We start from the raw sequence: 27,794 nt of genomic DNA on the forward strand, positions 1-27,794 counted from the left end.
ATGAAAGAAAAAGGGAGGGAGGCCGTTTGTTTCCCTAGTGTGTTAGCACATAGTAGGACTCATGGGGCTCCAGCATTATTTTACAGCCCATTCGTCTGTTTTTTTCATTTTTTAATTCACCACCTTTCTGTTAATTCTGAGGAACAAGGAGACAAGGAGAGGAAGAAATATTGGAAATGAAGAAACGACGGAGGGGCTTTGGAAGGTGCAGTGGTGTGGTCAGGAGCCCTGCTGAATTGCGAAGGTGACTTTTACGTAAATGGAACCTTCCCCCAGTGGCCACCAGGAGAAAGCCAACGGCTTAAAACGGGGTAGTCTGAAGGACACACCATGAGGGTCCATCTGGCCCAAGGTTAAAGGCAATATGTTAAGGTAATGGTTGCTAAAAAGACAAGAAAAAGGTGAGTCCACCAGAAAAGGCAGCCGGGGGTGGTGCTCTCTTTACAAAGTGCTTCCTTGCCGGCCACCAGCATCACAGCGCGGCCCCGCTGCTCCCCCAGCCCCACCGCCGCTGGAGCGTGGCGAGGCCGCGCCTGAGCCAGCCGCTCTCTGCTCAGACAGGGGCCCACTTGGGAAGGTCCCTTTGACAGGCAGCGTGGAGCACAGGGGCATTTCAGGTTGGGCTGCGGAGGGGTGCGGGTAACACCAAAGCCCTCTAATGGGAAAACTTTCATTCCCAACAGCAAAGGGAGGCCCGGGTGTGCGTGCGCGCGTGTGTTTGTGTGTGCGTTGTGTGTGGCCAGGTCAGAAAGAGGGCTTTCTGGGTGGTGCTCCATTTCTTAAGAGACTTTAAAAACAACCTTTGTATCTGTGTCCTCCATTTGTTTCTTTTGTTATTGGCTACTTTTTTTCCTTCCCTAAAATCCTATGGATTGAACATGTTGACCATCTTGAAAATTCGATTTCGCCCAGCCGGGCGTGGCTCAGCAGTTGAGCGTCGACCTAGGATCCAGGCGATCAGGGTTGGATTCCCGGTCAGGGCACATGCCCGGGTTGTGAGCTCGATCAATGACTCTCTCATCATTGATGTTTCTGTCTCTCTCTCTCCCTCTCCTTGCCTCTCTCTGAAATCAATAAAGATATAAAAAAAGTTAAAATAGAAAATTCGATTTCTCTCAAGAGTCTTCCCCCTTCCCTCCTCCATTCCAGACACCTGTGCTGGTGATGTCGCTGCCCCTTTCCCTGAGGCCATGCTCCACGCTGGAGGCCAAGCAGGTATCTGGTTAGTTCTAACTCACTGATAGCAAAAGCAAGTCCCTTTGGAACCCTCAGGACGAGCCACCCCAAGACGTGCCTCCATGGTGTGTGGATTGTTTTGAGCTCAAGGCAACTTTAGCCATGGGGCTCAAGAGAAACTTCTGCCCCTCCCTTAACTTCTAGAAGAACTTGCATTAGGGACCTTGTCCATAATAAGAGATTTTCAGAGACCACCTCTTTTGACCTATCTAGCTACAGGGCAGGGCAAACTCCTATCTACTAAATATCTGCTAGTCCCACCATCCTGCAGTGTCCCTTTGAAGCCCCCGAGGCACCTTACCTCATCCCTGGCTCAGAATGTCACATTTACCCGTGTTCCTTCCTGTCTTTGAACATCCCCTGCATATGGGGTCTCCGACTCTCTGCTGTATGTGGAGTTCCCATATACATATATGTACTCAAATTTGGTCTTTTTCTCTTGCTGATCTGTCTCATGCCTATCTGGGGGGAGAACCTTGAGGATAAAGTTTCTTCCTCACAATGAGAAGCAGAAGAAATGCGAGCTGGCATCAGCAGGGGACAGAGTGATGGCCAGTTAAACCACGTGGGCACTTGGAGGTGATTTCTGATTGTAGACAAGGGCATGGATGCAGGGAGGTTTCTTCCAGCATCAGGACACTTTGAGAAGCCTGGCCGTACTGGTGTCAAGAATTCCAGGAATGGGCTGGTGTGGTTTTGGGAGCTGAAGATGCAGAAGAGGAAGTGACACTGAGTTAAGGCATTTGATGATAAGAGTCACAATCAGCCGTGGTCTCCCAGTCCTTCCGTCTGAGGGGCTGGGGATGTCCCGCACACCAGCCTGCCTGGTGATTCCAAGGTCAAAGGTCTCTGGTCTCTAATCCCTGCTGGTGTCAACAGAGCAGGTGGGAAAGGAGCTGCTGAAAGTCCAAAGAGGCATCAAACTTGTTCCCACTCATCTCTATCTCCCACCAGATAAAGTCCCAGCAAGTTAAAGTGGCTGCAAAGATTTCAGACCCGCCTCCCTCTCTCCAGGCCTTGCACGCGCCTTGCTTCTGTTAGTTTCTGTATCTGCCCCGTTTCTTCTGCATGGAGTCCCATTCCCTTTGCCTGCCCAGAACGCTTCTGGTGCCCCGTTCACATGTCCCGGAGGGTCACAGGCTGCAGAGGTGTCAGACAGCGATTCAGAGAAAGGGAGAAGCATTGGGCCCCCGAGTCAGTCACTAAGAATGTGGCCTGGCAGCTAGCTGTCCCCCTGAGAGGGGTGCAGTTCTGCTCTGAAGGGCCGCGTCTCCCTTTAAGAGGCAGCCCAGGAAAAGCAGCAGGCTGCTTGCTGCAGGGAAATCCCTAGAAGAAGGAAGAAAAATCGAAAGAAAAAACAAGCAAATACAAGACACCCCCAACCACTCCCCAGCTGAAGCCACTGAAGGTGGAAATAATGGGGAGGGGGCAGCACCCGCGGGGCCTGTGTCTCAGGACCATGGCAGTCGACTTGAGGCCAGTGTTCCCCCGACGAGGTGTTTCTCCTCTCGCTTTCTACAATCCACACAGTTGCACGTGTCAGAGGAGGTAACACTGGTCTTTTCTCAAATGCCTTGACAATTCCAGGGAATGGCGCCCTGCACCCCAGCTCCCCTGGGTAGGCAAATAGTTTCATGGGTGGGACCTCTGGGGCAAGACTTTCTCAGGAGCCCTTGACTATCCTAATTATTAGCTCTGTGCCTTTGACCACGGTGCTCAGCCCACCCACAGCAAAGGGCCCGGAGGGAGGGATGGGTCTGCCTTCACCAGTAGCAGGGCGACTCAGTATGCCCTCCAGGAGCGCGAACCCAGTTCCATCTCCTTGGATGGACTGGACCTTCCTGAGCTGGCTCCTGGGTCCTGCGGAAGGTGGGGGCTCTGTAAGCCCGCCTTGGGGCTTTAGTGTCTTGCTTTCCCCCAGGGCTCAGAGCACTTTGTTCCTGTCCTCGGAGCCTTTGAAGCCAGGAGGGATGCTCTCCCGCCCAGAGCAAGTGCCCTGAGCAGGGATCAGGCACAGGGCCTGTGCATGTTTTTAGAACTGTTTTTCTTAATGTGGTTGCATCTGTTTAATGGGAACTGTGAGAATGAATCCTGGCAGAAGACTTTGAGTGAATTCTGGAACAACGTTTTACACATACAAATAGCTTGGTGAATGAATGAATGTCAGGTCACAAAAATGGAGTGAATAGGATGGGGCAATGGTGTAAGAGCCTTAAATAACCAGCAAAAGTGCACCGTGTTCCCGTCTATCACTTTTGCACTTTTTCCATGCTCCAGGCACGGTGCTCACTGCCGCACATTCACTATATCATTCAGTCCTTCCAGCAGTCTTACCCTGTGAGCGGTGTTATCCTCATTTTACAAATGAAAGAACTGAGGTTAAACACCGTGGTCAAAGGCACAGAGCTAATAATTAGGGCAGTCAGGGTTGAAAGGTGGAAACCTGCCTTCCTAGGAGTCCACTGGGGCGGGGGGGGGGGGGGCAGCACCCGCCTGCCCTCGGGCCCGAGAGATGCCCAGGCATCATGTGGAGATCTTCATTCATACCTGCGTGTGCTTTCCACTGAGTCTCTGAGTCAGCGGCTGCACAAAGCCAGCGCTGGCCATGGGAGCAGGGACTTGGCGGGTGGAGCCATCCATGGGCGGCCCACAGCTGGGGCTGCCGTCTCTCCTTGCCAGCATCCCAGTCTGAATTCTTATAAGGCAGGCAGGGCAGCCAAACTACAAAATTTTTTTAAAAATTCCACCCAACTTAAAGTACATGCAGGAGCCAACCAGCACACAGGAATTAAAAGTGTCCTTTCTGCTTTCTTTTAGGAATGTGGGTGGCAAATAAGCCAAAAGGAATAAAAATAGAAACAGGGCAGGCCAGCCCTTCCTCCCCGGGAAAAAAACAGTATTTATTTGATTAATTCTGTTCCTAAACAGCAGCCCACACTGCTGACCCAGAGGGCGTTCCCTGCCGGGTGTGTGTGTGAGCGTGTGTGCAGATTTGCACGCCCTAGGCACATGTATACATATGTATGGATGGATAAACACAGACCTGCCACCCACAGAGACTATTTATTCAGACGATACACGAATCACACTGCTCTTCTTTTCCCAAATCCTACAAGCATTAAAAATAAGCCACTTTATATAAACATATTCCGTCTCTTGATTTACACTGGTTCTTGTAAAGGCAGATTTGCACATTTCTGAAGCTCTCATTTAACCACAGAGGATGGGTTATGAACACAAGGCGGGCTGCCTCACCACGCTTCATGAAAGCAAGAGCCTGGATCAAAATGTTTCATCGTCACTGCAGTTCCGAGATCTCCTCACCCGAGCCCCACAGTCCCCGTTCCGTGCTTTTTACCGTCCTGACTTACTCTGCAGACGTACCTACCACGTCGTCTTCAGCCTGCCCTTCTCACTGGTGCCCCGTTAGCTCCTGCCCATGGCAGTCTGTGGGCCCGACCTGATTTCTGCTCAAAGTGATGCGCCTACAGTCCTGCCAGGCACAGGCCCAGCCCCGTCCGGCTGGCAGCTGCTCCTCCCTCCTCGCTCAGCCTTCCCATCTCCTCCCTAGCCTGGCCGGAGGTCCCCACAGCCATAAGGGGTCTCACTCCCTCCTTCCCACACCCTGCACTTGTCAGCACAGCTGGACTGGTTTCTGGCAGGTGCTCCCCTTGGATTGGGGATGAGCAAAGGATAATGAAGGCACCCACTCCCTTGGCGGGATGAACAGGTTTCAACATGGTCCAGTGCCCACCTGTCGGGTTGCCCAGCTCTTTGAAGACTAGATGTGGGAGGGCAGGGTAAGGAATTCTCCCATTTGCCTTTGTCATTTGGCCTTCTCATGGGGACACTGGCTGGTGAAGCAGAGTTCTACTCTAGGTTGGGCTGCAGGCACAGGCTTTTATTTATTCGGGAAGAAGCTTAATGGATCCAACTCTTAATGACATTCAAGAAATGCTGAAGAAACATGATTTGTTGTTTTGGGTGTGCCATGAACTTTCAGGGCACAGGTCCCTGGAGGAAGAATCTACCTCCCCAGGGAAAACAAAGAATTCCATAGAAACCGGTCAGCCTGGCTGAACTCACTGTAGGACAGAGCCTGCCATCACTTAATAAGACCTCTATTGTGCACCTGATGAAAACATACGGAGATTTTTCTTCCTCGGTGAGCCTGTAATTTAGGAAGTTTGTAGTTTCACAGCAGCCTCATTCCTTTGATAGGAACAAAGGGTTATGTTGATGGAGTACATAGACATGAAGCAAACTGAACTTTCCTTTTACTAAAATAAGATCTATGGCTAGGAGTTTGACTGCCACCGACTGAAATGTGTTCTCAGGCTCCCATAAAGAGAAGCTGAGCCTCCTCAGAGTTTCAGGGGCTGATTACCATTTTGTGTCCCACTCCGTCACTGATTCATCTCCACGGGGTGGTCATTAGGCTTCTCCTATAGAGAGACTGAAACTTGGAGAGGTGAGTGACTTACCCAAGGTCACATGGTCAGTACTTGGCAGAGAAAGAATGTGACCAGGATCTGTCATTCGGACCTTGTCAACAGGCCTCAGAATCCTGCCTTTCGTCTACATCGGGGACCTCGAAACGCGAGCCCATGGACCCAAGTCCAGCCCACACTTGCTTTGCTTATGGCTCATAAACGAAGGATGACTTTTACATTTTAAAACAGTTGGAAAAATTCAAAAGGAGAGTCATGTTTCATTACACATGATGCTACACGACATTCAAATTTCAAGCTCCTTTGATACAGTTGTGCACCGGAACAGGGACACACCCTTCTGTTTGTGTCTCACATATGGCTGCTTTCCCAGTTCAATAGTGGAACTGAGGAGTTGACTGAGACCATTAATAGCCCACAAGCCAAAGCAATTAGCATCTGGATCTTTATAGAAAAAGTTTGTCAATCCCGCCCTGTACCCTGCAGATACCATGAGCAGTGCGACTCCGTAGCTTACAGCCCCTGTGGTTCCATATGGGTCCCCACACTGCCTTTCCAAGATCGACCTGACCATAAGTTGCCCAACATTCCTCCTGTCTTTGGAGAGCAGTGATGCTACCTCAGTAAGAAAACACGTGGAAAACAGGAACGGGGTAAGCTCAGCCTGCATCCCTTCGAACTAAACTTTGGTGGCTTCAGGGTACAGAGGAGGCCAGCCCTTTTCCCCGGTACTCAGATTCCCAATGAAAGAACCATAAAAACAATACGAATTTTACATGAAGGGAACATGCTTCATAGGACTAAAGCAATTTTTACCTGTGAGGGCTCCTTCCTTACTTGTTATTGATATTTTACTTTGAAGCTGCAATTTCAGACTTTTTAGCGACAGAGGTGGTTATGTGCTTGTTGCAACAATGAGCTTAGGTCTCAGCGTTAGAGGGAACTTGTCCAGCGTATGGACAGTGGGTAGGCACTGCTGCAGTGGAAGAAAAACAAGAGCAAGTTTCCTTTTCCTTTACATACTTTTTGTTCCCCATTCTCAATTGCGCACCCTAAAGGCTTGACTCAGACATGAAAAATAAATAAATAAAAATCATGCCTGTGAGGATGAGTTCTGGAGATAAGTGGTGGGAACAGAGCCACAACAACGGGAGTCTGCTTACTGCCACCGAACTGTACGCTGGAAGACAGTCAAGCTGGCCAATGTTATATGTGTTTCATCACAATTTAGAGTAAAATTTAAGACAATAACAACAACAAAAAGGCCCCATAGGTATCAATTTTGGAAAAAACAATTTCTAAAGCTTTAAGAAAGATTTTTATATACAATTCTATTGACAAAATGAAAAAAAGTAAAACCTCTCCGAGAAGGGGTTTTGAGAGATGTGAAGCTTTATCAGGAATAAGTGAGCATTCATGTGTGTGCTTGTGCACGTGTGTATGCACATGCGCTTCTCGGAAAAGACTCATGTCCAATTAATTACATTCCCTATGTTATTACTGTCAATATTGGAAACAAAATGTTTACAAGAATTCTTCCATTTAGAATAATCTCTCTCTGTTAAAGCAAAATACCAAACACCCTTGCACCAGCAACAGAAACCAAAATAAAAAGCAACTATGTCTGAGAACCTCTCATAACTAACATCTTACACCAGTGACAGCAGACAAAGCCCACACCCAGCGAGCGCCTATGAAGACTCCTCGGGAGTATACATTCAGAGGCTGCTCTCACCACCCGGGTAAGAGTACGTTCCGAAGAGGAAACCACAATAGAAACCTTACATTATAAACGGAATTTAGAGATGCGAGAGGCTGCCAGCCTTAATGAAAAGTCTTCCTCTTCAATCATTAGGTCGTAAAACTAAAACCAGCATGTGCTGGATGTGGGCAAACATCTTATTTGACTCCTGTCCGCTTGCCAGTGTTTTTCAAAGGTACGTAAGATATTATCCCCGAGTGTGTGCGGTGAGTACGCGGGTGCTTTGTGCCAGCTCCCCGGGGCAGGGGTGTGTGGCGGCCTTTATGAAGGCTCCACTGTCTGGAGTGCACAATACAGTAACAACAGCTGCTTACGGTCCAGGCCTGGCAGCGACAGGGTCAACAACCTAAATGCCAACTGGCGATGACACTGGTCGTGTCAAGTGAAACCAGTGACAAAGAACAGAGTACTCTGTGTCTCCTGGTGACTGCGGCAATAGTCACTGCAGACCAGTGACAGTGATGGGGCCCAGAGCAGCATGGCCCGAGGGTGACACCCACTCGATCAAGTGGCCCGTCTTGTCTGCTTCATAGATACCCTGGTCACCCCCCAACACACACACCGATGCTTCACTTCTGATGCTTGGATGTTCTGGGCTTTCAAGGTAAGGGAAAACTCTACAAATAACACTTGAAGCTCAGACACTGTGGATGTGTTGCCAGATTGTAATGGGCCAGCCCTCTGCTGCCACCACTGGCTCCATATAAGGCAGGGGCGCAAAATGATGGCCCTTTGGCAGAGTGCGCGCCTAGCAAGAGTTTGTCACGCCTGTAGATTTAAATATAAAATACAACAACTGCTTGTAAAATATAAAACACAACAACTGCTCTAATTAGTTGCCATCATTTATAATTCTGGAGAGTTCACCTAAAATGTTAGAGCTCCAGTTCCTTTTGATTTGGAGACCCCAGGTCTCTACTACCCCACTGAAACCATGAGCTGGGTTGCATGGTGGCTGCTCCCACAGCTTCTTCTCTCCCACTACCTACTTGCTAGCGCACGCTCGCTGTCTTCCTGGCCTCTGTAGGCTTTGAATTTGCGTCTTCTGATCTACAGATTGTCAACTTCTCAAGGCAAGGGTCATGTCTCTTTAGTCACCCAGCACTTAGCACGAGCTCTACACACTGTCAACTCATCTGAGTTACTCAACAGTGCACATGGGCTCAGACAGCTGACAGACTTGATATGGTCTCACTCCCAGATGCGTGGAGAGAGGGTGGAAACTTGGGGATCATCTGGCTGCTGTAGGTCATCAGGACCCACCTGAGTTAGCGTGTCCCTCAGCAAAAACCCACCTCAATGAACTTCCCCATCAGAGGCCAGGTCAGACTGGGTTTGGGAGCCAGGCCGCATGTTCCTCCTGCCTCCGCAGAGCGGTGCAACATTGCACAAGCTACTGTGACTCCTGTCTGACTCCCCTCCTCTCTAAAGTCAAGATAAAAACAGTATCTACCTCACAGAATTGCATACAAATTAAATGAGTTAACACATAAACACATTTCCTACAGCATCTATAGTCCACGGTCCAGAGACAGTCCGTAGCTTTACTCAAAAAATGTCCCTATTATGTCCTCAGAAGCTAGACATATCACATTTAAAAAGAAGACGGTCATTACAGACCATGTGAAGTTCTTCTATGCTGAAATATGTTAATAAGACATATATTTCTACCATAAACCTCTGTCCTTTTTTTAAGTGTTTATTGATTTCAGAGAGAGGAAGGGAGGGGGAGAGAGATAGAAACATCAATGATGAGAGGGTCACTGATCAGCTGCCTCCTGCTTGCACCCTGCTGGGGATGATGCCTGCAACCCAGGCATGTGCCCTGACCGGGAATCAAACTGCAATCTCCTGGATCCTAGGTCAACGTTCAACCGCTGAGCCACGCCGGCTGGGCTAAACCTCTATTCTAAACAAGTACACTATAGAAATATAGGAAGAGAGAGGACAGGCAGTGACAGCTATGTCATTCTAGATCCACGATGTGCCAGAACCCAAAAGACATCTAAACCCTCCCTAATCTGCGGATTTACAATTTACTTTAGGGGCAGAAACCATTTCTTTAGCGTAATCCCGCAAGGAAGCCATTGATGAAAGAAACGGGTCAACTTTGGTTGAAGAGGAGGTGAAGTCCCAAAACTGGGCTTGGGCCTCACCCAGAGCCTTTGTTCACAGAAGCTGTTGCTAAGGGCCACTGATCTTAAGACCTTTCCTATCTCTGCGTTGATGAGAAAGCTCGCACCAAGACCAAGACGGTCTAGTCACTGTATCCCCAGCACCTAGCCAAGTGCCTGGAGCCCTGGGCCCCAGCAGCACGTAGGTTGGTGTGATGGGGGATCTAATGCAGGTGAGGCATCAGGCTGAAGAGGTGAGATCTGGGGGTGGGGTGTTTCTGGGGTACGGTGATCATTGTGGCCAGCAGGGGGTAACAAAGACCATTATGGTTTAGACAAGGTGCTAGGTGGGGTTGATTCTGGGGGTAGGCTGGGCTGAGGGGAAGTAAGCCTGGGCTTAAGCAAGCAAAAGTAGTGGGGCTGGATGCCATAAAAAATCCAAGATGGAATGCCCACTCTTGGATCCAGGCATCCTGTTGAACTCGAGTTCTTAGAAATTTGGGATTAGCTGATAGGAGTTTTAGAGTGGGATGCCTGAACCACCTGCATCAGAAGTACTCGAAAGCTTATTAAAAATGTAGATTCAGCCCTAGCTGGTTTGGCTCAGTGGTTAGAGCGTTGGCCCTGGACTGAAGCGTCCCAGGTTCAATTCCGACCTTGGTTGCAGGCTCCATCCCTGGCCCCAGTTGGGGTATGTGTAGGAGGCAACCAATCCATGTGTCTCCTCCACACTGATGTTTCTTTTTTTCCCCCTCTCTTTCTCTGAAAAGCAATGGGAAAAATATCCTTGGGTCAGGATTAAAATAATTTTTTGAAAAGTAGATTCAGTCCTGGCCGGTGTGGCTCTGTGGTTACAGTGTCGGCCAGTACACGCAAAGGTCGTGGGTTCGATTCTGATTCACGATCCAGGGCATGTACCTGGGTTGCAGGCTCCATCCCGCATGCAGGAGGCAGCCAATGGATGTGTCTCTCTCACATTATGCTTCTCTCTCTCTCTCCCCTTCCCTTTCTTCCTTTCACTCTCTAAAAAAATCAATGGAAAAATATCCATTGGGGTGAGGGTTAACAAAACAAAAAATGTAGATTCAGAAGCCCCATCCTATACCCGCTGAGTCAGAATTTCCCTTAGTAGCGCCCATGCATTAACCTCCTTCACAGGCTCCCCAGGTGTCCGTGTGAAGGAAGATGTTTGAGAAGCACCACACTCAGCCTCACTGGGGCTCCCCCTGGGGTCCCCCGGGAGCTCTGCAGGGCTTCGCCCCACCCTTGGAGATTCTGACTATAGAGGTCTGGGAAGAGATCTGAGATAATTCCTGAGATCTCCCCAGGTGTTGTGCAGCAGAATGATTTACAACCATTTGTAACTCGCTGCCTGAGGGGAGGGAGAGCCACCTGTCCCTGTGGCATGAATTACTTTTGTTGTTATAACCTCCTGAAAACGAAGACATTCTAATAGGGCCTTAGAGATACTTGCTACTTTCCCTTTCTGCGTGTCTCCTTAACCAACCAGGCAGCAGGAAGACAAAAGTTTTCCACAAAGACCTGTCAAAACATTATTCTTGTGAATACTGAGGTTGTTTGTAGAATAATTTGGATGCATTCACCAGGCACTTTAAAAATAAAGTTTATTGAGGTATATTTTCTTCTCAAACATACAGTTTGATGAGTTTTGACAGATAAATGTTCCCATGAAACCACTACAATTAGGACAGGAAACATTTCTATCACCTCTGAAAATTCCCCTTGCCCCTTTGCAGCCAACCCCCCACCCCCACCCTGGGCCCCAGGCAACCACTGACAGGCTTCCTGACACTGTGAATTCCTTTAGACTCTTCTAGAACTTGAAATAAATGGGATCAAACAGTGTGTACTTTTTGTGTCTAGTTTCTTTGGCTCAGAACAATGTTTTAAAAATTTATCCGTAACATGAATTATTAGTGAATGATATTTCTCAGGGTACTACTTCAGGAGAAACAGCAGGTTTCTGGAGTGGCCAAGGAGGTTGGGGTACAGTGAATTGAAAGGGAAGCGAGGAAGTGGAGACAACCGGCTAGGCTGCCTTTTCAGGGAGCTTGGCCAGGAAGGGGAAGAGGAACTGACCATGCTGAGGTGCTGGGAGTTTTCATTGACAGGTGATTTCTGGAGCAACAAGCACTTTGGAGAGGGTGACCTGAGCTGTAGGATGTGGGAAGTGAGAGAAGAAAAGGGAAATGCAGGGATCAAAGACAAACCAGAGCTTGGAATGATGGGCTAGGTGCAGAGGGTCACCAGGGTGCCTAGCAATGGCCAAAAATGCAAGGCCTTACGCTACCATTTTCTTAAGCATTAACCCCTGGAGGGGACATCTAGGCATCAGCTGTGTTTTAGTTCCAGGCCCAGAAAAGCATCAAAATGAGATGTTGGGACACCATGGCTGACATCAGGACCAGCTGCATTGACTCATGACCTCCTGCCCTGGTGCAGACCAATCAGTGGAAACCAGGACCCTGAAAAAGCACAACTGGAAAGCTAATGAATATTCTATTGGGTCCACCCCAGAGACCTTCCATAAATATCCTTAGGATGGAAGACCCAGCTGTTTCTGGAGCTTGCACGAACCTCTCCCTCTCTCCCTCTCTCTTTTTTTTTTGTTGTTAATCCTCACCTGAGGATATTTTTCCATTGCTTTTTCAGAGAGTAGAAGGGAGGGAGAGGGAGAGAGATACAGAGAGAAACATCGATGTGAGAGAGACACATCAACTGGTTGCGTTCTGTACCCGCCCTGAGAGCAAAAAGCAAACCCGTAACCAAGGTACATGCCCTTGACCAGGAATCAAACCCATGACCCTTAGGTGTGCAGGCTAACGCTCTAATCACTGAGCCACACTGGCCAGGGTTTGCGTGCTCTCTCTCTCCTTTTGCTGTAACTTGTTTCCTGAATCCATTTTCCCCTATGGCTCACTTTTCCTACCTCTGTGACTTTCTAAATAAACTTTCTCTTATAATTTGAGTCTTGGCTCTGAATTCTTTCTTAGCCAGAACTCTAGAACTGAGGTTGCTGAAAGGAGGTCTAACACCTGGTGCCGTTTTTCTCTGCTAACAAAACATCACCAGTTAAATATTTGTGTGTGTGTGTGATCGTTTAAAATACGTCCAAAAACTCTTTGTATTTCTCTCTTGAAGAGACAGAGCTTCATTCCACTCCCCTGAAGTGTGGGCTGGATAGTGACTCAGGTCTAAGGAACAGAAAATGGAGGAAGTGGTGGATTATCACTTCTGACATCATTCCTTAAAGATGCTGTCACTTCTGTCTTAGTTGCCTTCTTTGGGATCAGGGAGTGCTGAGAGCAGTCAGCAGAGACCTAACATGGTGCAGAATGAGGTCATCTCTGAAAAAGGGATGATTAAGTTGCGACTTTCAGGACTTAGGAGGACATGGAGGTGGAGGGACTGGAACATACTGTGGCCTGGAGGTGAGAGGACATGTCCAGGAACTCCATGAAGTCTAAATTTCGCTTTCTTCACCCAGACCTACCTGTATGCATTTATTTTCATTTATTGGTTCAGTTACACTCAGGTTCACAGTGTAATAGGAATCTATTAGCGCGAACATCCTGGAACTAATATTGATGAATGCACAGTTCTAGTACAAAGTGTGGCTGAACTGGCTTTGTTGGTGGCTTGTATATCTGATCTTTATGTATGAAACTATTCCACAGAAAGAGGCGTTCTTAAATGACCACACAAGTATCTAGGTTAGGGATTGCCTATAACCTTATCCTCATACTTCTACTGAGGTGGGACAGGTGGGTGCTAAGAGGAGACACACTGCTATATTTTAAGAAGGAAAACCTTCCTGCATTCAAGTCCCAAGTTAAAACTCATTTGACTTCTTTTGGAGCCAAAGAATCTACTCTTATCTGACCAGGAAATTTGAACTAATGGAGACCACACATGGCAGCCAAGATCTGGCAGGCTTATTTGTCTATGGGCATCTAGCCATGTTGAGTATTCATATTTTCATGTAAATACTCATGAAGATGAATTAATTCCTGCTGTGATTGACATTCTGCAGCCATTTCCAACACTGCAGACACAGTGAAGTGTGATTACGATTCAGTGCCCCAGAGACCAGCAGCATGCCTGGGGCACTGAGCTCCTCCCTGCAGCAGGGATTCTGACATGGGACCGAGGGAGAAACACTGAACAGATGGCTTTGAGGCTGCTCTCCATCTGTAAACTAGGGGAGAAGTGGTCTAGCTAAGAGAAGCAGATCATCCCAGGAGCTTAAAGAACTAAATGGCAATGCTTCATTGAGACATCATGGGGACAATTTTGAACACATCTGGCAGCCATGTGTGTGGAAGAAGGTACTAATAGTGCATTTTAGAATGTAACTCTTGCAGATAGAACCCCTAGTTCAGTGGTCTCTGAGAGGTGGTTCCATGATGATGGAAATGTTCACTGTCCAATACAATAGCCACTAGATGCATGTGGCTTTCGGATTCTTGGATTGTGGCTAGTGAGATTAAGGAACTAATTTTCATTTTTATTTAATTTTAATTAATTTTTAAAAAAATATAACTTTATTGATTTCAGAGAGAGGAAAGGAGAGGGAGAGAGAGAGATAGAAACATCAATGATGAGAGAGTCATTGATCAGCTGTCTCCTTCATGCCCCACACTAGGGATCGAGCCCGCAACCCAGGCATGTGCCCTGACTGGGAATCGAACCTCAACTGCCTGGATCCTAGGTCGATGCTCAACCACTGAGCCATGCCCGGCTGGGCTAATTTTAATTAATTTAAATTTAAGTGTCACAAGTGGCTTGTGGCTACTGTATTGGGCAGTGCAGCTTCTTAAAGAATAGAGATGTATCTTATTTGACTGTTACTCTGGCACTGACTTTACAGTACAGAAGGTAGATTGTATAAGACTGTGTAGGGAGTATTTCCCAAAGGGTATTTCAAAACCTTAGATCCACGAAATGCTCTGGAGAGAAAAGATTCCCCGAGCAAATACATCTACAAGTTCTATGCCTTGCTTGGAGGGTTAGGGTGTCCACTAAGGTATTAAAAAAAACAGAATACCTTAATTGACTCACCATTTCCCACAGTTATTTGCCACAGAACCCCTTTTCACATAATCCTCTTGCCATCCTTTAGAACTAGTAGGTTCTGGGGAAAATACTTTGGGAGATACTGCAGTAAAGACAGGTTGGGAGGAAAAGTCCCAGTGGATTCCTTAAAAGTAGGGACCCGATTTTCACCACACGGCCAGCAAGTAATATATGTTACCAAGTGATCTAGAAATGATGGCCAGTCAAAACCAGAGGCAGTCTCTAAACCACTGCCATTCAGCAAAGGTAAGAGAGAGGTGGTGTGCGATTGGTAAGCCTGCCATTCTTAGTGGGCATTCCTGCAGAACTGACATGATCTGACATGTAAAAATTAGATGGAGGTATGCAAGAGCAAATTGGAACAGAAATAATAAGAGTCATGGAAATATTAATAGTTTTTAAGACTCTGTATTTTAAAACTTAAACCAAGCAGCTAAACACTGACAGTTCATTGTGACGAGAATATCAATCCCCATGCAAAGGAATCAATGTCCAGAGATACCGGGTGGTATAAACCAGGAGGGCACACGGGTCCCTGAGGATAGGAGAGGAGGATGGTCCACTTTGAGAAGAAAAATAAAAAAAACAAGAATATGACTGAGACCAGGGCAGAGACATATTCCTTGGTCACCTCTGGTCTTTGTTTTGCTAATATCTTAGTAATAAGGGATTGGAGTGATAGGCCCACACTATAGTTTCAGTTAAAAATTATTTGTAGCTATTGTACATACACTTATGCTTAAGTGAAAATAAGCTGTAGACAGACTATTCCATGGTATCAATTAATCTCTTTTCAACAAATCCCTTTTGTTTTCTTTTAAAACTTGAAGTTAGAAATTTCTTCAGATCCAGTTAAGTAGAGAAATTTGGGTGGAAAAACACCAACCAAAACCTTCAGTCAAGATCACGGTGCCTTTGCAGCAAGGTGCCTGAGCAAAGCCTGTCCCTGCAGGGCTGGGCATGTCATGCATGCGTGATCTGCAGACTTCATCAGATGCCTTAGGATCATGGAGATCTGCCTGCTTAAAATAGGGGCCCCCAAACTCCACTCTACAGGAGAGAGCACCCCAGATCCAGGGAATCGTTTAGTCCAAGGTGACTGCACACATGCACCTCCTACAGTCACAGAGGGGTCTGTGTAACCACTGGCTGCTCCTTTGAGCATCTCTGTCACTGCAGCTCTATGAAGGGAGCAGGGGGGAGGCCAGAGATAGGAGAGAGAGCACTCAGACCCTTGGTCCTGGGCACATGGATGCTCGGCCTGTGCATCTTTGGTCTTCATTGTTAAGGCCTTTTAAAGAACACAGTTTGATTTTTCTGATTATTATGAAAGTGATACAAATTTGTAATAGAAAAGCCCAAATAGGTCTATGTAAAAAAGAAGCATTACACATAATTCCCCTGAAAGAAAACCATTCTTCACACTTTTTGCTGCACTTTTTGCTGCACTGTCTTTAGTATGATGATACTAAAGACAACACTAATAAATAGATACATGAGTAGAGTGATTTTCCAGTACAGCTTGGAATCCTGTTTTTATTACTTAATATTATGTGCTGACAATATCCCATTATCATCATTTTCAACTCTGATTAATCATACTTTAGGCCCTGAGATAAGCCAGACATCTCACCCTGACCCAATAAAACAACGACTATAACAACAAAAAGCACCAAGCACCTACCACCCTGCAAACCAGAAGCAGAAGCTGTCTGGACATCAGCAAAGGATGAATAAACAGGCCTGACAAAAGGCATGTGGCTGGTGTCGCCACATTCCCAATAACCCAGCACAATGCAGTTCATTGAAAACAACCCCACATTTCTTTGCTATTTTTCAAATTGACACTTTACAATGTGTCTGCCAAGGCTCCTAAAATGGTCTCTGGCAGGCTTTCCCTCTCACTCATCTCTGGGCATTTGGGTTGCCCTGAATAACTACCACCAGCTGATGCCATGCTGGACTCACACTCACACACCCCATCTGAATGGACAAAGGCCCTTGAATGCAATCTCCAGTTACTTTCTATGCCAGGTGCACCCCCTGGCGGCACGGCGAGCTTTAATGCAAGGCACCTTGGATGAAAGATGATAAAGCTAGTGCAACACCATGTTGAAGATCAGAATCTCATTGAGACAAGCTGGGGGGAGGCCCTAGATATGATCTCTCATTGATGGGGAAACTGAGGCACCAAGACACTGCATGCCTTGCTGGGGGTCAGGCAACTTATGTGGCAATAAAACAGCGGAAACGTCATTGTAAAGGCCAAACTTCCAGGCCCACAGGCTGAAGCTCTTTCTTTTCAACGCCTGAGTCCCTGTCCCAGCCATTTGGCTGGAAGTCAAGGAGCCCGCCTGACAAGAAGCAGCCAGCCCACAGGCCTTTGAGCAGATGATGTTTTAAAAGAAAAGGTCCTTTCAAAAGCCCCACAATGGCTCTTCATTGCGGGCTATTTGGGGGAGCAACTCTGGCTCATGTGAGAGGCTCTGCTTCTTTTCACAGTCCTGACCTGATCTTGCCATTACAGGCCAACCTTGGCTACTGCACCCACCTGGGCATCTCCAAGGGAAGTGTAGGCATGACTGGGCCACCTCTTAGGAGAACACGAGGTGAGCATATGCTTGGACCTCGATGGGCTGTGCTGGGCCTTTTTGAGACAAGGCCTTCCAAATCTTTGATATTCAAACTTCTTCTTCCATCTGGTCCACCATTTTTAAAGCAGTGGTTTTGGTGCTAAAGCTGAAAATTATTTGGTGCATGAACCTCAATCATAACCCAAGAGGCTCTCCCTACAAATGTAGGGAGGAGGAAAGCTTTGGTGTGATAAATGGCAGCAATGAGAGTCTGGAGGGATGGAGAGGAACGCGGTTTGGATGTCGAGAAGTAACATCTGTTTGAAGTAAAGGTATTAAGTGTGAGGAAAAGATGAAATAATATATGTAAAGAGCTTAATAGAACATCTGGAACTCAAGAAATGGAGCGAGTGTTTATTTCTTGGAAGTGCCTGTGTGCCCTGCACATGGTAAGAACAGAACTCAATGATGGGGTGTCACACAATGCTGTGGGAAGGGTGAGAATGAACAGGGCTGGGTTTCTTTTTTCCTGTGAAGCACTCCCATATGAGTTTCACTTCCCTCCTGCCTCCCTCTTAGGCTTCACTCTTCCTCACCCCAGGCAGCTGTGGTTGGGGCCAAAGTAGAGGCAGGGAGGCAAAGCTCAGACTCCAGGGACACATCACAGAGATAAACAGTGTTGCCTAAACTATGGATCATGTCCATGGGTCATGGTCTCTATAAGATGCTAATGACAGCAATAGAAAAAGAGATTTCAGGAGTCAAGTGCTCTTCAATTGGATGGGCTGCACAAAATTGGACCAGTTCCTTCACTGGATGGCTTCTCAAGGCCTTTATTTTATTTTTTAAAAAACATATATTTATTGATTTTAGAGAGAGGAAGGATGAGGGAGAGAAAGACAGAGAGAGAAACATCAATGATGAGAGAGTCATTGATCGGCTGCCTCCTGCACGCCCCCTGCTGGGCATGGAGCCTGCAACCCAGGCATGTGCCCTGACGGAGAATCAAACTACAATCTCCTGGATCATAAGTCGATGCTCAGCCGCTGAGCATCTCAAGGCCTTTAATCTGTGATTGTACATTGTGAGTCTTCGAGGGTGGAGATGGTGTAGCCTTTTGTAAACTCAAAGAAAAGAATGCTGTTTTCACTGAGCATTACTCAGGACCCGCATTTTGGGGAACACTCTTAGCAACACGGATCCTTAGACATTTCTCCTTTGCTTTATTTTCCCATCTCACTGAGCTAACAACCCCCAATTCTAGAAAAGGGAAAGAGGTGATGTGTGCTAAAAGTAGTAATTCTCAAATTTGAGCATATTTGTCACTGACAGTCTTGCCCCTCAGGAGGTGGTCTGGGAACCATTAACATCAATATCTGGGAGCAAAATGAACATGCTCAAGTCCCATCCCAGCCCAGGTGCATGGAAACAAAGCCTGCATTCTGGCAGGGTGCCCTGGTGGGCACATTCAAGTTTGAGATGCAGACTGAGGATGCTTGGTACTAGGCATGACCTCAGTAATTCTGATTTCTTTTTCTAATATTTATATTGGTTTCAGAGAGAGAGGAGGGAGAGATAGACACATCAATGACGAGAAGGAGTCATTGATCAGCTGCCTCCTGCACGCTCCCTACTGGGGATCGAGCCTGCAACCTGGGCACGTGCCCTGACTGGGAATCAAACCACAATCTTCTGGATCATAGGTTGATGCTCAACCACTGAGCCATGCCGGTGGGCTATAATTCTGATTTCTGTGTACCTGTGGTGAGGCCTAGCTGTGCACATTTTAAGTGATCTCCAGGGCATTCTGACGCCGCTGGTGTGCAGACCCCTATTGAGAACCACTGATGTGGCCCAAGTACCTGCTATAAGGTAACAGAACAGCCCAGTGGTGATATTTGGTTTCACACGGTTACTGTTAGAAATAAGAAAACGAAGCCTGGAGAGAGAGGTGAGGGCCCCAGACCGAGGTCACCCAGGGGCCAGCAGGTGCGGCAGGATGAACCACCTCTCTCCTCCTCCCTAATCAGCTCCTTCTGCAGCATCCACTGCACCGCGAACAGCCGGCTGAGAGTCGGCTTTTGTTTTTAGTGAAAAGGCCAAGGAAACACTGCTGGCTGCATGCGCTTGCTAACAATGATCCTGATTAGCTTGATTCTGTCAGCTGACTCCCAGACTGCCAAGGGCCCAGCAGCCTGCTATTCAGTCGGGGCCTGGCCCGTTTTCTAATTACCAGTGTCATTTGGACTCCTTTCCTCCAACTGTGAATTCACTGAGGTTCAACTTGCGTTCACATGAGAAATGGATCCTCTGTCACATCTGTGTCTATGTCAGTGCTCCAGCCTCCCCTCCCTGTTGGAGACCCAATGAAATGGATGTGATTCTCCAGGTTCCCAGGCTGTTGCTGACCAGCGCAGGTCCCAATGGGAGCCACGAGGCAAGCCTGTGGGCTGATGGCCGCCCTGGCCTTCCTCAGCGCAGGCCAGAGTGACCTCTTCCCAGCTTCTGAATTCCTAATTGTGTTCCCACTCAGAGGCCTGATGGAATGACCACTTGGCCCAGCTTGCCAGGGACTAAGTTTTCCCAGGACATGGGATTTTTAGTGCCAATTCTTTGGAGGGCTGGTCCCCTTAAGCCTGGTGCATCACAGCACAGGCAGTGTGAAAACATTTAACAGTCCCTGAGTGATCTAGTTGGAATCTGGAACAGAGAACTGACTAGAGTCAGGGTCCCATCTTCCTCTGTCAGGCCTAAGACGGATGCTGCATCTCTTCACTGCTCTGCATTTTATTTTGCCTTTAATCTCTATTGCTGATCCGATAGGATGAAGCATCACTTCCAAGAGTGGGTAAGTGGAGGTCTGCAGGCACATTCTGAGATGAGGGAGGCACCAAGGAATGAACGCCTCGTGTGTAACCATCCACAAAGTATTCTTCTCAATTCAAAAATACAGGTAGTATTTATTATGTACCAGGCAGCATAGGCAATGCAAGCTTATGTCATGTACACTCGCAGCCCTCAAAGAGGGAGACGCTGATACAATGAACTAGATCTGCTACAAGGCTGCCCGGGGGGTCCCTGAGATGGCAAAGGCCATGGGATCTGGGGAAGAGAGCATTAGGTACCTCTGCTTACTATATGCGGGCTACTTTACATTCATTATCTCACTTCACAGCTAACATTTCTTGAGCACCTACCATGTGACTAACCCAGTTAATTTTTACAACAATTCTCTTATTATACTCATTCTATGAATGAGGAAAGTGAGGCTTTGTAAAGTCAACTTATCTTGCTCAAGGTTGCAAGTTAGTAAAGGAAGTCCCCAGGGTCTGAACCCAGAGAGTTGGCTTTTTCCCTGACACTAAGACCGATTCTCTACCCTTGCGGGGGGCTGGACCCTCAACACAACCAGTGTGCTGGACAGCTGGTCCACATCGGACAAAGCAAGCGGGGGGCTCTGGGAGCAGAGGAGTGTGGGTGTGTTGGTGGAAGCATGGCGGGGGGAAACGGGAGTGGGGTCTCCGATTCTAAACTCCCACTGGAGGTGTGGGAGCCCTGGGAATGCTGGTGCTCTAAGGGAAACTGGCCAGACAAATGCTGTCCTCTGGCCCCAGCTGCATTCGAGTCTAAAGAATGTATGACTAGAATGTGAAGCCAAATGCCTCACTTTTTTGTCATCCTTCAAGGGCCAAAGATGAGTGGCAATCATTATTTTACATTTTTTAAGAGTGCATTTGTAAATTCTCAAAAGTATATCTTATGTACTTAAAACATCTGAGCAACTTTGCATAGACTGGGTACTTGATATATGTAAATCAAATAAAAATGTGTTGATTTGATATGCAGTGACTGATTTTAATATGTGCATTGCAATAGTAGATTTAGAAGTTAGGTATTCGGCACTGTCAGTTATTGAAAGCGTTCATTTCAGTAATAACAACCCACAAGTACAGTATTCCTAGTGGACACCAGGCTATACTAGGTATCCAGAGCCTGAAACTACACAGTTATTGTCCGTAGAAACATTCTCAATCATCTTTTTCTTTTACTTTATCAGTTTTGGTTTGTGTAAAATGAATATATAATTTCAGACAATTAAGCATTAAAAATACTTGCTATTCATATGCAAAAGAATTAAAATTAGTCTCTGTAATAATAATTAAAAAAGCATAAAGGTAGGAAGGATACTGTTTGAAGCAAGACTTAAAGAAGTATAAGTTTCAGAAAACAACAACTGATATCCTTCTTGCTCGCTTCCACTGCTAATAATTCCTGGTTAATCCAACTGTAGTCTCCCACCACACCCCCCCACATCCCCGGCCCCAAAGAGGCTCTTATCTAGAACATAGGGCTTAGGGGGCCTTTCTGTGACTCAGGCTTCAGTCAGCTCCTGGCATGGCCAGGTGTTAGAATGCCTGTGGTCTCTTCTTCAGAAAATAACAAAGTTGTCTGATGCCAAAGGAAAGGCTTTCTGTACTTGCTGACTTACACCAGCTTTGTCCTACAAGGGCCGTTAAGTGTCTGTACAAGTGGAAACTGACTTTCAGACCTGTCCATCTGAGGTTTCTGCTCCTTTAGCTCAGTGAAACCAAAACTGTGCGTGCTTAGAAGAGCCCCTTCCTCCTGGTGGGCTCTTGGGGTCAGATGAAGGTACTTCCCCTCCACCTCAGCGTGTCAATTCTAAACCCAGCAGAAGCAGAACCATGTTCTCCACAAGATCAGTGATCTCTACTCTCTCCATTTGCATGGCCCCATCCACGCCTTCCTCTGTCCCTGACATTTTCTAAAATTAGCTTTATCAGTCCTTCCAGCATTTTAACTCCCTTGAGCTGTTTGCACAACCGTTTCCTCTTGAAGTGGCTGTTTACCACGGCAGCCTTTACACGTGCCAGACTAGCAAAACTCACTCAGGACGCATTGCAGCTTCTTTCCACACTAGCTGTCCAACCAAATTCAGAGACAGCTTAGTTCTTGCCCCCAAGAGCTTTCTAGAAAGGTGTTGTAAATAAAAATGAAGAAAATTAGCACTTCTTTAGCCAAGGATATACCTCAATTATACCCAGGAAGTCTTGCTTTCTTCCAGAATTCTTGAGTAATGCAAATATATGTATATATATATTACCATGCACTCTCATAGCATTATAACAGATTCAAGTTCAGGAATTCTAAAGGTGGTACATGACATTCAACGATACCTTCTTTGCCAGATACAGGTACTGTACTGTATTAAACGTGTGTTTTATTTTTTGTATATGGATTCTTGAACATCTGGGGTCTTGCTGACCCTGGAGGTCCCAGAGCTAGCCAATTCCTAGGGATAGTAAATAACTCGCCCTCAAGCTACTTACTCACTAATCAATACAACCGACAGAACCCACATCCCAACCATACCCCCTACCTCCTCCCACACATAGGGTTCCTATTCCCCTGCCCTCACCACCCCAGGGCCAGGTACCAGACATCCAGGGTAGCCCCTAGGCCCAGAGCCCACTGAACTTACTCAAACTGGTCAACCTGAATGTTTCAGGAAGAAAGCATGATTTTGCTATAAAGCAGGGTATTATTCTGGCTAAGAAAGTCCTTTGTAGAGCCGACTAGAAGTACTGTGATGGGGCATCACGTTAATATACCACAAATCACAAAAGATGATGGAGTTTCCCGGGGCCTTTGGTTTCTAAAGCACAGATTGGGTCCAACTGTAAAACTTACTTATGAAGCAAATGAACATAGTCCCAATCACCTAAACCATTTGTATCAAATATTCTGGGTTCTAACACATCCTATTAAAACTGTCCCGGGGGTTGGTATGAAAAGCAAGGTTCCTGTGATGCTGTTCCCTCATCTAGCCTCCTTCTGTCTATCTCTGGAGTAAAAGCCACTCAAAGGCAGTTTTACTTGACCTTGTCTGCCTAGCAGTTGCCACACAGTAGGTGCTTGATATTTACCAAATGAAGAAATGCTCTGATCATCTTTTGATAACAGTGTAGGAGATGACGTGAGAGATCAAGGGTGTCCATTTAAGGGATTAAGTAAGTAGGTGACTGGTTTTGGAGCTGAGAATTAAAGCTACTCCCCTTGTCCCAAACCACTGCATTCCCATTATAGCCCACCACCTCGCAGAGAGGAATTTAAGACCCTTATTTGGTGGCTGTGGACATCTTGGCATCCTCTGACCTTTAGCTGACCTCTAAAGCCTATCTAATTCTGCAGGCCTTCAGCTAACAACTACCCCTCAGTGAGCAATTTGCCTGGGTCTGGACGGGCGCTGGGACAGAGGGCTGAGCTCCTGGGGCTGTCGGGAGCCCCTGCTGCACGGTGGCACTTACCAGGGGCTCCAGCTCCTTGCGGTCTATGAGGTTCATCTCCGTGACGAAGTAGTAGAAGTGCTTGTAGCAGGTGTTGACATGCGCCTCTGCACCCATCACAATGACCCGGTCGAAGTGGTGGATGTAGACATGGACGAACACCCGGAACAGGCGGCACAGGATCTTCTTGCAGATCTGGAGGAAGTTCTTTGGGAAGGGAACACCTAGGGAAGGCAAAGAACAAAGTCGTGACGGGAGGGCTCCGGCAGCCCCAGGGGCCATGCGCCAGGCTGGAGAGTGGTCCTGGCCTGGGCGCCCAGGCCAGCCTGCACATGAGCGGCTGTGTCCAACGCTGCCTAAAACAAGTGCTACAATCAAATGCCAGCCAGGAGGAGCCCACCCCAAAGAGGCCTGGTTTGTTCCTTTGGTTATATTTTATTTTGGTGCAAATAAATGTGCAGAAATATTTATTTTTGCATAGAAATATGCACTTTCCCTTACTGCCTTTTAATTTTTCCCTACTTTACAGGGTACAAGAAAGTTCATTTCCCTCTTATCTCTAATATAAGAAAACTGGTAAGAGGAGGGTGATGCTGCAGGGAGGCTGGCATTCCCTGTCACAGGGTACTAGGGAGTGGTGCAGACTGTGGCAAACGCAACTCCAGCCAATGGTGGCCATGTGGGGCTGGAGGCCCAGGACTGTTACAGCTTGGGATTTTTCAAGATAATTAAAAAATCTGGAGCTCTATGTGACTTGCTGCATTTTTTTTTTTTTTTTTTTAAAAACACGTTAGCAATTATAATCTGAAAATTTTAAAAATACCACGGCTCAAAGCAAAACATCTTTCTAGGTTAGCGTCACCTGCAGTTACCAGTACACAAATTCTGATGCGGCCCTTTCCTGAGAGACACTGTTTCTGCGGTGGACAAAGGCGGCAAACTTGAGCAATATTTTACACTGTATTGATTACCACTTCATCGCTTGAGGAGGGTAAGAGGGAGGGCTCTGTTTCTGATAACACAGATGGGTGCATGGTCGGACGGGCGCCCCAGTTCCCCTTCTGAGGGCAGCTGCTCCCGGCTTGGTCAAGCAGCAAACAGCAATTCCCAAGCCTACTTCCTCTCTCCCTTTCAAGCCCTGCTTAAGCCCCTGTTATTTACACTGTCCTTAGGTGATGACACGTTACGGATTTCTAAGTGAAACACACTTTGAATTCCTGCTCTGTTCCTTTTCAAGCTGTACTTGACCTCTCTGACCTTCAGATTTTCTATATGTAGGATGCGGATAAAAATTCCGATGGCTGTGAGGATTAGAAGAGGTACCTGTGCAACTCGTTTCCCGCCTGTAACAAGGGGTCATGACAAGGCCTTGCGTGGCTAGGCGGGCGTTAACGCAAGTAAAATCCTCCTACAGTGCCTAGGACAGGGTTAGAGCTCACTGAGAGGGAATGGCCCCCTTCTCTCAGAAAGGCCAGGTCTACAGCACTAGCTGTTGTTAAAAGGAAAATACCCTTATCGAGAAAGGGAGACATGACCACGGGCCTTTCAACAGCGCTGCAGAGCTGTGCTCAAGGCGTGTCCCTGGTCCCACAGAGCCTAGGGCTTGCTTCTGTGCCCCCACAGGCTCCCAGTGGCAGCTGTCTGGTAAGAGACGCTCTGAAACGGGATCACCTGGGACTCCCAGGGCAAGATGAGAGATGGCACACGGCTGGCAGTTGGCAGAGGCAGGATCTGCCTCCCCAGGGCCCTGCACTGATACAGGCTTTTCTTTAAAAACAAAGTGGAAACGTATCAAGTGAACCCAGGAGAGACTTGGGCATAGCTTGGCAGCTGACTGTCTCGGCAACAGATGCTGGGATTTGGGGGCAGGGAGGCGGTAAAGCTGGGGAGGAGGTGGAGGGCAGCCCCTCAAAGAGTTATGGGCTGTTTCCTCTGTTGGAGGGGTGGGGGTGGGGAAAATCCCTGCTGCAGGCTGGAAGGGGGTCTGGAGTCTTCTAAGCAGCTCGAGTCCCAAAGAGGATAGATCCCCTCGAAGACAAGAGTGTTCTGTCAGAAGGGGCGTCCTGTAGCCACACAGTGACAGTGCCGGGGTGGACATATGTCACCTTCCAGCCTGCCTGTGAAGCAGACTGTCCTCCTGTGTCACAGATGAAGAGCACTGGGGCTCTGGGACGTGGATGTACTCGCTCCAGGCCACTTAGCTAGTGGCAGGGCTGGGATTTGGACTAAGTCAGCTTAGCTTGCCTCTAAAATCCGAGAGATCTGGCTGTGTTTGGAGTGTGCCTCTCTCTCTGTCAGGGATAGAGGCATAGCTCCATTGCTAAGCACAACGAGGCATCTAAAGGTTGCTCTTTGGTGGCATGAAAATACAATTTAAGACAAGAAAAGGGAGAGAAGGGTGAAAAATGCCCACACCGGAGGGAGCCACAGAACCAAGGTGATGGAGGTCAGCTAATACCACCTTCAGTGTCCCCAAGGAGAAATGAGTTTTCTCTGTTCACGCCTTAAGACCATGGATCTGAGACACAGAGTAAGAGCGAACATTTACTGAGCACTTACTGTGTTCCAGGGACTGTGCCAAGTGCTTTGCTTGGATTACCTGACTGAATCCTTGAACAACCCTTGAAGACAGATACTATTATCGTTCCCATCTCACAGATGAAAAAACAGACTAGCATCCCTACCTCTGAGAAGCTCTGAGCTCTTGGCTCTCTCCGCCTTCCACTCCACATCTGGTCTCTGGCCTTGCCCTTGGTTTGACCTTGGTTTGCTCTCGCCTCTCCCCTTTAGGCTATGGGAATTATCTTTAGAGTTGTCGATAGTTGTTTTTTTGGGTTTTTTTGTTAATCCTTACCGAGAGTATTTTTTCCATTGATTTTTAGAGAGAGTGGAAGGGAGGAAGAGAGGGACAGAAAGAGAGAGAGATGTGAGAAAAACACATTGATTGGTCGCCTCCTGGATGCGCCTTGATTGGGGTTGGGGATTGAACTGTGAACCGGGTGCATGCCCTTGACCAGAATCTAACTCATGACCCTTTGGTATGCAGGCCAATGCTCTAACCAATGAGAACACTGGCCAGGGCGAAAGGAGTTGGTTTTGAAGTCTGAAGACCTAGTTAAAAATCCTCGCTCTACAACTTAATAGTTTTCTAGGCAAATTACGTCATCAGTCTACTTCATTATGGAGAAAAACATTTATTCGGCAGTTTTCTTAAAATAGTGTGTGTACGATGCCTGGCACTTGGTGGCAACTTTGGGTCTAAGTTCTACTTTTGTTATTTCCCACCTGATCTCCTCGAGTAGGTAGGATCTCAGGCTCGGAATCTCTTTGCTCTGGCTGCTAAGTTGGGCCTAACTCTTTCACCATTGTCTCCCTTACATGTAATTGAACACTGCAAATGGCTCAGTGTGCCTCCAGGCCAGCTCTGGAGGCTGAGAAGTCTTGGGCTGGGCACCTTAGGAAGCCCAGGGCTCACTGCTAAGCCAGAGATAAAATCTCAGCTCACAGAGCATGCAGTTAAGGACAAGAAAGTTACATGGCATTTGGGAAATTCATTCAATATTATTGATGGTTCAGGGACCAATTATATAATTTATACACCATATTAACCTTTTTCTCAATCTTCTGCCTTCTAGGTATTCAGATGTGTGTGTGTGTGTGTGTGTGTGTGTGTGTGTTTTCAATAAACCTTCAGAAGGTGGGGAGTGGGAGAGACCTTCCTTCTGGATGTAGAGAACTGGATGGCAACCCTTTGGTGGACTCTGGAATCCTCACCTTGTGTAACTGGCAAGACAGGGCAAGACTCAGCCCTGCTGATCCGCTCCCATCCCTGACAAGCTCCAGAAGGGCCAGATCACAAAAACTGACTGACATGAGAGGTATTGCCACTAAGAAGTATCCAATCACAATTAATTAGCCACAGAAAAGTAAACCCTGAGTGAGGCCTGAGATGTGTAGGTCTGATGTCATTCAGTCCCCAGTGACGCCCTGAGCGGAGGTGTTATTATTATTATTATTAATGTAGCTGAGTCTTAGCTCAGATAAAATGTCTGTCCCTGGCCCCACAGCTAAAAGGAGGCAGAGCAGACTCAGGCTCTTCCTCCCACATCTGTTACTAGAGGCTCCGTGGTAGTGGGGAACCTCACTGCTGAGACGGCCACTTTTCACCTGCACTTAGTTCAGCCCTGGCTTGTAGAAGAAGCAAGTAATGTCCATCTGTTTGTTTTAAATGAATATAGTCTAGCAGTAGGAAGAAT

The 27,794-nt window shown here is 47.3% G+C and overlaps 1 protein-coding gene across 5 annotated transcripts in view; it reads right to left on the reverse strand.

Moving 5' to 3' along the window:
* Window positions 1-27,794, reverse strand: part of MOB3B (MOB kinase activator 3B) — a 179,537-nt gene that overhangs the window by 7,081 nt on the left and 144,662 nt on the right. For 4 of the 5 annotated variants that reach the window (XM_081151497.1, XM_081151495.1, XM_081151494.1 and 1 more), the window contains exon 3: window positions 23,560-23,762. The exons of the other annotated variant lie outside the window; for it this stretch is intronic. In XM_081151497.1, coding sequence (XP_081007623.1) covers window positions 23,560-23,762 — 203 coding nt within the window. The remainder of the gene's footprint in view (window positions 1-23,559; window positions 23,763-27,794) is intronic. 5 annotated transcript variants of the gene reach the window in all.

This window comes from Miniopterus schreibersii, assembly GCF_964146895.1.
Source record: "Miniopterus schreibersii genome assembly, chromosome: 11".
NCBI lineage: Eukaryota > Metazoa > Chordata > Mammalia > Chiroptera > Miniopteridae > Miniopterus > Miniopterus schreibersii.